The sequence below is a fragment of the Parasteatoda tepidariorum genome, chromosome 11, assembly GCF_982258835.1.
Source record: "Parasteatoda tepidariorum strain Cologne lab strain chromosome 11, Ptep-v5.0, whole genome shotgun sequence".
Taxonomy (NCBI): Eukaryota; Metazoa; Arthropoda; class Arachnida; order Araneae; family Theridiidae; genus Parasteatoda; species Parasteatoda tepidariorum.
In genome coordinates this window covers 62,351,279-62,364,148 of record NC_141765.1, presented here as the reverse complement: position 1 = coordinate 62,364,148, position 12,870 = coordinate 62,351,279, and the positions used below count along the sequence as shown (strand labels likewise).

At 25.2% G+C, this 12,870-nt stretch overlaps 1 protein-coding gene across 2 annotated transcripts in view; it reads right to left on the bottom strand.

The window, feature by feature from the left end:
• Positions 1 to 11,160, bottom strand: part of Rim (Rab3 interacting molecule) — a 156,216-nt gene extending 145,056 nt beyond the window's left edge. For both annotated transcript variants that reach the window (XM_021145414.4, XM_021145415.4), the window contains exon 1: positions 10,555 to 11,160. In XM_021145414.4, the coding sequence (XP_021001073.1) occupies positions 10,555 to 10,709 (155 nt within the window). In that variant the 5' untranslated portion in view covers positions 10,710 to 11,160. The remainder of the gene's footprint in view (positions 1 to 10,554) is intronic.
• Positions 11,161 to 12,870: the final 1,710 nt, after the last annotated feature.

Below are 12,870 nucleotides of genomic sequence, written 5' to 3'. Positions count from 1 at the left end.
GAAGTAATCGAATTTTTATCCATTCTTAAATTGTGATGGCTGAATAAAGCAAATAACATGAAACTTTTTCAAAATTCAAGATTTTATTCAATGAAAAAGAAAATATTACAAATTTTTCTGCTGTAAGTTTGAAGCAATTTTTTTTTAATTAATTTTAAAGAGAAATTACGTTTCTGGTTAAAAGTGATTTTAAATAAGCAGCAGATATAAGTTTAAAAATAACCCACCAAAATAGAAATAATAATAAAAATGATTTTTAAATCAAAGTTCCTGATTCCATAACTTATTTTAAAAAAATAACTGAGCTTAAAATTATTATAAAAGATAAAATATATTATTAAGTAAGTTTTATTCAAGAAGTCCTTAAAATAGAGATATCATGATTTTTTTTTTTTTTTTAAAGATTTCCCGCTTTACTTTAATCACAAATACTTACTTCAATCCCTTCTTATTAAATATCTACTTATCGACTTATCTACTTAGTAGTACTTATTAAAATTAGATTAAGGGATAAGAGGACACTAATATTGTATTTTCATGACAAAAACAAGTAATTCAGCTTAAAATGAAAAACTGTCATTTTTTTTATCTCATTCAGAACTCAAATCTTATTTTTGTTTTATCTCGTATTGATATATTTCACTCTTATCAGTTTTTACAAATTTGAAATAATAGGTCAATAAAACTAAAAAAACATGGATGTATGACATTTGGAATATGTATGATATTTTTCTTGAATTAGTTTTTAGGAAATTATTTATTTTAAATAGTTAGCCACGATATTTTCAGAAAGTTTTAAAGTCTAAAGACAAATGAAAGTATGGACATTTTTAATCGAAATAAATTTTAAAAAATTTTAACATTAAAGCGTAAGATTACACTTTTCCCAAAAATTAAGTATGGTTTTAATTTTCAAAACTTGTCGCAAAAGATGCGAGAGCAGATTTTGTTTGTTAATTTAAATTTCACGTTTTGAATTGTCATTTCTCAAAATATATTTGAGATATTCTGTTCGAATTTTTCGTACTGATTTGGCAAATTATATTTTATTTTGATATTGTTATTCTAACTGTAACTGTAACTATTTTTATTCATAAGTGGGCGTTTTACTTCTAGTCTTACTATGTGTACATTTAAGTAGTGTTTGCTGATTCATTATTTTTCAGTGCTTTTCAATTCTTGTAATGATTTTCTCTTATTTGTCTATCCATTATGGGGCCTCGGGGCACTGTCAGTTTTGGTTTTTCCACTGACGCAGAAATCCTAAGTGTTGATGGGCAGTGTGTCCCCTGAAGAAGTGCTGTTTCGCCAACACACATATCTTTTATTTTATTTTATTGTCTTTATTGCTTTTTCCTGCTTTAATTGTTTGTTTGAATATCTAAATTAAAATAAAGCAAATTTGTTTTTAGCTGCTTTGGGCGCTTTTCCATTTGATTTAATGTTTTAATTGTTAATTTACCTTTTTGGTTTTTTCTGTATTAGTAAATTAGATTCATTTTCTGATTATATTCGTTGTCATTTGAAACTAGATTGTTAAAATTATGTAAAATTTGTACACCTTTTATCTATTATTAAAATAAACAATAAAAAAACAATATTCCTTATAAAAATAATTTTTTACGAAGAAATATCTTAAGCGAAACGTGTAAAAATTATTTTTATATAATTTTATTATAAATTGCGTGTAAAATTTATTCGACTATCTTAAAATACTTCCGAAGAAGTAAAGAAATGTGCAAAAAGGGAAATTAGCATTAAACGAAACCCAAACTTTCAAACACTCAAAACTGCTAAAATCGATTGGGACCGTATTTTTAAATTGTGGCACCCCCCTACCATATTTTGAAGGTCAAAAGGTTGAAAAAATTGCGTGTTCATTCTGAGAAAGTATGCCTATGTGCCTGGTTGAACTTTAAATATTATTAGCACAAATAGTTTAGCAAGATTACGATTACTCCCTCGAAAATTCTATAATCCGATCAGTACATTAGAAGCTATAAAGTGACCCGTATTTTTTTTTTTACTTTGTGTAAAATACATTTCCGCGTTTGATTTTATAAGTCAATGAGTTAAAATATTTATAATATTTTTCAATCATTAATTTTTTAATTTCGACCATGGAGAAATAAATTCTGGTGAAATTACCACACTGAATTATAAGGACATTTTTGGAGAAAGAAAAACATAATACTGGCTAATAAGAACAAAATATGCGGTATTTAAACCATTCATTTCGTATTTTTCTTATTCAGTTTGTTAAAAATACAGAATTGAAAAGTAAATTTGACCGAATAAACGTATTTTGTACCAGGCTGGAAAAATTGACAAATTTTAGCACATTTATCAAATCTTTTCATATATTATAAAAACCATATTTTATTGTTAATTTTAACAAAATCATTGCCAACTGATGTGAATGTAATAAACAAAGCTGCTTTGATTACAAGAGAAAGCAGAGAAAAGGTGAAAGATGATTATTGGAAACACCTTTAAGTTTCAACCACTAATGAAACCTGTTTTGATGTTTATTACTCCCACATTATTTTATTTCTTAAACATATTTATTGAGAGATATCATTCCACTTTAAATATTTCATCAAAGTTTTCCAGACAATTAAATACATTTGCAAAATGTGTTGATACGAAAAAGTATTGCAGCTTTTAAACTTAAGAGTTAATGATATTTATAATTGTGAGTACATTATTATTTAAATTATAAATCATATATTTATAATTTAAATCAGTTGCAAAATTTTAATGTTCATTTTTTCTTGTAAATAAATAATTGGTAAATACAATTGGTTAAAAAGTCAATTTTAAATTATTACTCTCTAATAACATATTATTCATTAAAAATTCAAGAGCGAATTCCAAATATGTTTAAACGTAAACAATGGAAGTAAGTTATAAGTGTAGAAGATTCGAAAATGATTAAAAACACATTTTTTACCAAATATGTTTAAACGTAACAATGTTATCCAAATTATTCCATACATGTTTAAACATAAACAGTGGAAGTAAGTTATAAGTGTAGAAGATTCGAAAATGATTAAAAACACATTTTTAATGATCCTCATTCGATCTTTAATTTATGATTTACTTGTTGAAATTCTTTAAGTTCCATCATAAATTATCTTACCTATAAAACTCTTGTTCATGTTTTCCTCGAAACACTAATACGTGAAATAAAATTTATTTACAAATTATCGAGTAATATAAAGTGTCAAAACCTCTAGAGTAAATTTTCTTCTCCCACAAATATTTTAGTATGAATAAAATTAATAATATATCATCATGAACTATATTTGTTTAGTTCCTCCATTTTTTAATGTATTATTGATTTAACACAAAAATATTATTTTGGAACAAATTGAAAGCTATTTTAAGTTTTGGTATCCGATAACGTAAATTTTATGTTGATACTAACTGTTACAAAAGTGTTTTAACTCTACAAGACAGTTTAATACAATTAGAAGCTAATTTACATTAATATTTATGAAAACTTAAAATATTTATTTTACTCCAAATTGTCAGTAAAGACCATTTTTATACAAACGCTAATTTAATTTAATGACGTAATTTGATGCGGATTACTTTTTTGTTACTTAAACTGTATTTCGTAAAAGAAAAATTAATTAGACTAAATCAGCTGCACTGCACAAAGGATTTCGGATCAAATTATGATATAAAGTACCAGCACTTTGGGTGCATCATCCGTAAAATCCGTTTATACAGAAAATTCTATGCCCTAATATTTACAGCAATATTTATTTAATTAGAGTGTTTTAGTGAATTTACTGTAATTATAACTGTAAAAATTACGGTGTAATATTTTACGGTAAAAATGGATTTTACAGATGATACAGAAATACCGCATCAAAATACAGAAAAGTACGGTACTTTTTACTGTAATTTGATGAGGAATTTTTTACAGCGTAGAAGGATAAAACCGGGATTTTGAATTTTTGACTAAATTACTATTGCCATAAATCAGAAATCTCATGAAATTTCTATTTAGAGATGAATGAAAAACAGACAAGGCTATTTGTTGGTAGTTTTCCATCGTCTTAAAATATTCATTAAAAAAAGTTATGATTTTTATTCGGAAATTTAATTTTGTTGCTTGTTTTTTATTGAAGATTTACTTCAGATACCTTCAACATTTGATTACGCATCTTTTTAATATTGTTTTCAATTGTTAAAGCAAGTTTTACATCAAATCTAAAATATGCTACGCATTTTTATCAGTTAAATGGAGTTGTCAGAAAAAACTGGGAATTTAACTTGAGGCCATATTTTACAATATTCCAATTAGAGGAATCTGATCGATGTTTTGTTTGTGACCTTAAATCAAATCAACTGACTTAATTTACGATACATTCCAAATATATTCCTTATGATCTCTTATTTTTAAATCCTTGTTTGTTAATCTGTGTAGGAGGGTCATAATATTCGTTTTATGTTATGAAAAAAATTTCAGAAGGAAAATAAAGTTTTTTTTTTCCTTCTATATATATCCGGTTTGATTTTTTTAACACTTCCATAAACAAACTATGTTATATAAAATAATTTACTTGTTTTACGTTAAAGAATTTTCATTTTTGGAACTTAAGAGCTATTTTTGTCATTCAAATAAAAATTAAAAGCAATTTTATTCACCGAATTCCATAACGACACAAAACAAACAGTAAGGATTCGACTTTACGCAACTTTCCCGTACATCAGCTCTTAAATTTGGTCTTCATATCTATAATTAAAGAGCTTTTATTCTAATTTTAATTAATTTAACTTTATTTTGTAGTAATAATAAAAATTATTAATCAATTGTCGAGCAGTTTTGCACAAGAAAAACAATGATTTTAAGGAACTGATTAAAGAATTTTTTCTCATACATGGTACTTTACTACATTAAAAAAAATCTTATTTCTTTTGACTTAAAAACTAATATTTTGATACTCAGTAATGAAGCTACGATGAAATAATTTATTTTACTTTTAGAACTGCTTAAATGAATGATAAAAAAATATTGGAAATGTAAAAATCCCTGACAGAAAGGAGAAAATTATTTTCAAAGAGGATCAATTTTCGATTAATGTTTATCCAGAATGAATTCTAGATAAATAGATTATCTAGAAGAATAATTCTAGATAAATATCACGAATGATAATTTTAGATAAACATTAATCTGAGACAACTTCTATAGTTTATTTCTGAATATCTAAACTTGAAAGTTAAAACTAAAATCATTTCAAGACAAGATAAAAAAAAGAACTATTTTTAAAAGGAAACAAAGTTCAAGCGTTTCCTCTAGAAATGAAGTTTAAAAAAAAGAGTTAATGTAACCTCATGTGTATTGATGCAAGTAAGAAAGAAAATCTTGTTCAATGCCAGTTATTGAATTGACGAATAATTATTTTTTTAATAAAATTCTTTTTTTAACTCAATAGCGTGCTTTTTAGACACTGACATTGCTTTTAAATTGGATGAGTATACTTTAAACTTTTTCTAAAATTTAATTACATTAAGCTTTGTTTTATATTTTCATATGACAATTTAACTTAAAAATAGTCTACATGAATGTTTTAAATATCGTTTGAGTTTGATTGTATGGGATTGGTTGTTACATTACAATTAAAAAATATATAACGTTTAGATCTAGTAAAAAGTATAATTATAATTGTTGAATACAAACAATAAACGAATGAATGAACAAGGTGAAATTATTCATAGTTAAAATTTTTAACTGGCAAATAATTAATTTTAAATATTTTTACAAGCATTTTTAAATTCAATCTGCTTCCTTCATGCAATGTAGAAAACAGTAAGGTGGTTTTGTGATTTTCAAGGGAAATTGTGGTAGTGGCAATGTTTTTTTTTTTCGAAACAGAGGTAGAAATGGATGGAATGGATGTTTTTCGGTATGGAATGAATGTTTCAGCACCAAGTAAGGAAACATCAAGGCATAATAAAACAAGAAAAAAATATCATTTTTATCTTAGAACATAGGATGTTCTAAATTAAAATGATTTGAAACAATAGTTGAAAAATTACTGTTTAATTAATTTTTCAAACTTAATGATTTTACCACGTACTAATAAAAAAAACTTTACATAATTTTTCAGTGGTTTAAAATTAAATTTCGCAATTATTATTGTTATGAATTATTATTATGCATTATTATTGTGTATTATTATTATGTGTTATTATTATGTATTATTATGTATTATTATGTATTATTATTATGTATTATTATTATGTATTATTATTATGTATTATTATTATGTATTATTATTATGTATTATTATTATGTATTATTATTATGTATTATTATTATGTATTATTATTATGTATTATTATTATGTATTATTATTATTGTTATGTATCATAATATAATATTATTATCAAAGCACTAACGATAAAAAGAGCCATTCTTTTTGGTATTCCCATAGAGCCAGAAACACAGTAAGTTTTACATTATTCTGGAAGTTTTGACCGTGTATTTTTTCATTATGCCCTGAAGACCTAAAGCAAGAAAAAAGAAACGTTTTTTCTTTCTTTTATTTGGCATAAATATTTAAATTTCACATTTTTCTTTTGTCTCTCCTTTTGCTTTTAAAAATGTTTTATGAGCTCTTTGTTTTATTTCAACTCTTTATTTATTTTGAAAATAAAAAATATATGAAAATTCGGAGTAATATTATTTTTAATTGGAACAACGGAAAACATCAAAATGCTTTAGCAAAATTTCTGAATTTTACGTGTTCTGGAGCATGCTGAACCATAATATTGTTCACATTTGTTGTCACCTTATTATACTTATGATAGCTGCAAATTTAAACCACATTATCACTCAAGCTATCGTCATTTTATTTCAACGTTGAACTGATTTTTCTGAAATTGTAATTAAAAACATTTTACGTTGGAAATGTTCATTACTATAGTACTATAATGAGCATTTTTTATTTAGTGTGTACAGTAAACTAAAAAAAATACATCTTCCAAATAACTTTTGTTCTATCGTTTAGATTTTCATATACTGAAAACCAATCTTAGTTGTTCAAAGGGTTGATTTCAAATATGCTGTATTATTAGTTCTATTTTTGAATTAAGTTACGAAATCAAACATAAAAACATACTTTTCTTGAATAAATATATCTGGGGAATTTTTTAAGTAAATCGAAAAATATTTGCACACAATTATAAAACTGATTTATGCAAAGATAATCCGATGCAAAAAATATCTTAAAATAATTATTCAATTTTTTGATATTTTATTTAATGATGGTCGAAAAACATTTCAAACTGAAATAAATACAAATTTTGACTTTGTAAACTAAATAGTTTTAAATGATAAAATACAAAATTTGAGCGATATTGGTCTAATATCTATGATGTCTGGTTTATAAAGTTTAAAAAAGTCGTACTTTCAAATTTAAATTTCTCAGGAACTATTTGACCAATTTCATTCAAAGTTTGTATTTTGTTGTTTAAAATTACAAATTTGAGAAAGACGTATGCATTTACTTACCTTGCATTTCTAAATGCTTCGACCATTATTAAATAAAGTAATAAAAAATAATAACTAATTATCATAAATTGTCTTTTTACGTAATAAAGATTTATTGAGTCGCTTATATAGGTCCCAAAATATGGTTAAATACGCAATAAAATGAAATTAACATTAAGAGATCCTAACTTCTGACCTCTTTGTTGACTAAACTATTAGAACCATTCAGCTTTACCAACTTTACCAATTGTCCTTCAGATTTTACCAACAAATCTGACACTCAAGAATCTATATCCATCGAAAAAAAAGTATTTGTTTTTTTAGAGGAAATACGTTTTTGTGTCGAATTTCGTAACCTATTAGATCATTAGCAATAATTAGCCAGCATATTTGAAGCACTTTGAACCATTAAAGTTGGGACTTAGTACATAAAAATCCACGCATTAGAACAAAAGTCGGTTAAAGTAATTCCTTTTTTTTTTATTCGCATCATACTTAGTCAATAAAATAATTTTCCTTTTTTTAGTCATGTCTTAGTTTCTGTTTATAAATTTTTACCAACAAAAATATTATTCAGTTTATCATAGTGATCCAAAAAGAACAATGCTCCCTTTTCTTCAACTAGTGGTAGTGGATTTATTATAAAACGAATTTATTGCCTTTTAATTTAGCTGTTGCAGCTAAATAATAAAAGCTTTATTGTATTGAATTGAAAAAAAATTTAAATTCTTCCACAATTCAAACAAATGTGTCTTGAATCTAATGATGATAAATCATTTAAAAGGGGAGAATTTCTTTTTAAAATAATTAACCGTATATTAGAAATTTTGTGATTGCTATTTTAAACAGACATTATTTGCTAAAAACTTATATATATATTTTTGAATAAATCTCTAAATACTAAGCCCAAATTATAAAAATAAAATTCTTTTCATGACCTGAAAATATACTTTTATCAAAAGTAAAACATTTTAGTATTTTCTATTTCTTAGTTTTATATTTTAGTTAATATTTTCGCCAATCTTTTAGTATTTTCAATATTTAGTGCTTAACGTTTAATAAAACACCACAATCAGTTTCTAAGTATTTGTATTACTTACTCAAACTAAACGAAAATGAAACGTGTACAATGCAGGAAATAATTTGAAGTCTTTGCGACAACATGAAACAAAAAGCAAAATAAAATTCTCATTATTTCTTGATTTAAATCCTACAACATGAAGTCTAGACTCTAACAATAACGCTTAAAACACAGCAATTTTATAGCTAAACAAATCTCCTCATTCTATGGCTACACTGCAGGAAGGGTCGCTTTGTAAGGAAACAGTTTTACAGATTCCTTTTTTTTTCTTCCCCCCTAAGAAAGCCCATTGAAACATTTATGTCTCTTGCAAAGAGTAGCAAACTTGTTTTGTCTCTGGGATTTATTTTTAGAACCAGATAAATTATTTTTAAACTAAAGAAACTATTTTTAAACTTGCTGATTCATTTATTTCTGAAGCCTTAGTTTTTTTTCTGGCTAATGTAAATTTATGTGTTATTTTTTCGCTCATTTGTAACGGCTCAATGCTATATATTATTTATAGTTATAAATATGCATTATAACGAATACTCATTTATTCCCCTAAAAGATTAAAGATTAATTTAATTGCAAGATTACTTGTTATTATTCATTGATGCATCTATCATTATTCGACAACATTTATCAATGGTTAAAATTATATATTGTAACATATACACATTCATAAGAAACGATTTAATATTCAATTTAAATGCAAGATCACTCATCATTATTAGTTAATGCGTATTATATAATTCATTAAAATCTTTTTAAAAGTGTTTTTGGAGAATGCGTTTATTACATTTATGTAATTATATAACAAATTTTATCGTGTTCCTATATGCATTAAACTTGATCAGTAAAACGTTTTAAATTGAACATTTTTTGCATTAGTTTCTAAACAAGAAATATTAAATGTTTTTCAAGATTAAGGCTTGACATAAAAAGCATTATATTTTTCAAATCCTAATAAATTACTAATTATGTTTCTTTTCCGAATACTAAAACTATGATATTTTTCAAATATTCATTTGCAAATCACATTAATAATATTTAACTTTTAGACTCAGTCTGTTTCTCAATTTATTTAAAGTTTATATCCATATTCTTTCTATGTTTATAAACTAATAAAACTTGTTAAAACTAATGTATAAACAATAATTATAAATTAAACTTAACTTAAATTGAACTTAATTGTAAATTAAACTTAAAATATTTAATTAAACAATTGTTAAGCAAGAAGTAAGTTTCGCACATAATTTATTTTAAAAAATAAAACATTTACATTTTAATAATTTACCTTAGATATATTTTATGAAAAAAAAATTATAAATTAATTATTGATGAACTGTTTATAACTTAATTTGTTTAAGATTATAAATTCCATATTATTTTTCTCAAACATGTCTGGTAATTTAAAATATGTGATAAATTATTTTTAAAATAATGATCTAAATAAAGAGTTTATTTTTAAAAAAAAGTATAATTCTGGTGAAATATTCCTTCTAAATATAGTTCTCCATTGAAAACACAGTACTTCAGCAATTTTTATTCCCTTTCCTACCAGCTATTCAAAAATTTATTTTTATCTATAATAATATCAATATGAACTAGATATGTTTACGAAGATATATATGTTTACGACTAACATATAACGAGTAACATATATGTAAACATATATGCTATTATTTGTTTATAAGGAGAAAATAAATCTTAAAAATATACTAGTCTAACAATATAAGATTTTCACTCGATTGAATTTTATCAGTTCACTCTTAATGCACATATAACAAGAATAAAATTTGTCACCATTCGATTACATTGTTGAATTATAACTAAAAGGGCAAAGTTTAGGATGACATTTCGAAATATTTATTCTGAAAGGCTAAATGACATTTGTAAGAAAGTAGAAATCAGCAGTATTAATCCTCTTTATATTTTTTAGTTAAAATTTATTTTATAAAGACTACTGTAAAATAAATACCTGAGAATTTCCATTTCTTTTTCTTCCTCTTTCTGTTGCCTAAACATGACACCTTCGATGATTCTCCGCTCATCTTCAGTCAGGTGGCTGAGATCGGGAAACGGGGGCTGCATGAGGGGAACAGGTCCCCCCGAGTGATCTTGAGACTCAGTCATTGGTGTTAATTGAGTATAAATGCAGAAAATCCTAAGAGGTGCGTCCAAGAGCAGCAGCACACATAGTAGTGTTAGAGCCGCCAGTGCAGCTCCACACAAACAGCGGGAGGTCCGAATCCAATAAAAAGATCGCGTGGCAGTATTACTGTAACATCTCTGTAACTTCTGGTGGGAGACATGGCTGCTTGGGGTTTGAACGGGGATCTGCTGCGCTATTGCATTCTGGGTAACAGCAGTTGTAGTAGTAGTAGTAGATGTGCCTCTTTGCTTCCCGGATCTTTTGGTGAGCCATCTAGGTCATGAGTTTGCGGGCCCGTTCGTCTTTAGATACTAAAGAGAAATGAAGTCACGCACATATACATAAGCCCTACAGTCAGATGGGGAGAGAGGCTTCATGAATAAGTTACGGAAATAACACGCCAGTTGTGTAGCCAATGAGCGACTGCTCAACGCTTGACGTCATAAATGGGCTTCATGAGAGAAGAGAGGGGAAGTGATCGTCTGATAAAAATGTTGTGTGAGACTCAGTGAGATGGCCACTCTAGCCTTTATTCTATTAAGATATTACTTTTATTCTTTTTTTAATAAATGTTTTTTTATCAAATGTTTGATAAGTAAGCGATACAAATAGATACTTTTAAAAGGGAGGGGATACTTGGAATGTAAAGTTAAGGAAAGCTAAGTTAGCAATTAAAAGAGCTAACACTGTGTAAGTGAACGCATATGAATAAATATGTATACAACAAATGATTTTTAAAATTGTTATATTTTTGCATCATAAATATAAATATCAATATAAATACTTTTATTCGAATCTTTTTTTAATGAATTTTTTTTCTATCACATTTTTGGTAAGTAAATGATTCAAATAGATACTTTCAAAAGAAATGAGGTAATTTTAATAAAAAGTTAGAGAAAATTAAGTTAGTAATTAAAAAAAACTTACATTTTGTTATGGAAAACAAGTAAATAATTGTTTATTCAGCAAATGATGTTTTAATACGCGTCTATTCATTTATATTTATATATTTTAATTATTATTTGCATTATTTAATATTTATATGTCTTTATTAACTAATGAAAAGATAAAATATTTTGAAAAGTTTATACGTTATCAAAATAGTTTAAACATAATTTGCAAAATACTAATATATGAATAATATGAAGAAAAAAATTCGTAATAACAGAAGTTTAATTAATATTTTCATTTGCCATTTTTTAATAAATGTTTATCTATCAAATCTGAAGTATGCGATTCAAATACATACTTTTAAAAGAGAAAAATATTCATTTGATGGAATTTAAAAAATAAAAAATAAAAAAATAAGTCAACAATTAGAAAAGCTAACATTGTAACAAGTAAAAACATGAAAATTAATAATTCTAAAAAACATTTTAACACGTTATTTCTGCATCAAATATCTAAATAGCAATTAATAAAGTAATCAAATACTTTGAAAATATTTTTGTTTCTCAAAATAAATTTGACTTATTTTGTATAGTATTAACATCTGAATAAAATAAAGGAACAAAATATTTTGCAATACGACAAGCTTTATGAATTAAAATAAGAAAATTTAATAAAATATTTCTTTTATTCCCCACTATTTTAATAAATATTTTCTATCAAATGCTTGAGTAGCAAGTGATTCTAACAGATACTTAAAGAAAAGGGAAAATTTATTTAATGAAGATACTTAAAGAAAAGGGAAAATTTATTTAATGAAAAGTAAAAGAAAAGTAAATTTAAAAATAGAAAAGCTAACTTTTGGTAAGTAAAAACATGCTTGTAAGAAAAAGAAGAAAAAAATCCTGCTAAAATTACAGTTCTATATGGCAATGACATTTCTGGTGAAATAAAACTAAATAAACTTTATGAACTAAAATATGCGATATTTAAATCATTCACTTGGTAATTCGGTAATTTTCCCGTAACGGTCTCCCTAGGTAACGGTTTACAGAAAATTATAGTATTCAAAATTATAGTTCCTACTACCTTACATTTAGTAAAAAATACAAATCGTATTCAGGAAGTTTCTAGGCTTATAAATACTATGAAGAAACTATCAACAACTTAAAACTATTTGGTAAAGAAGTAAACATGTCTAGGAAGTTACTATCCTTATAATACTATTAAGAAACTGTCAACAATATTTCATTA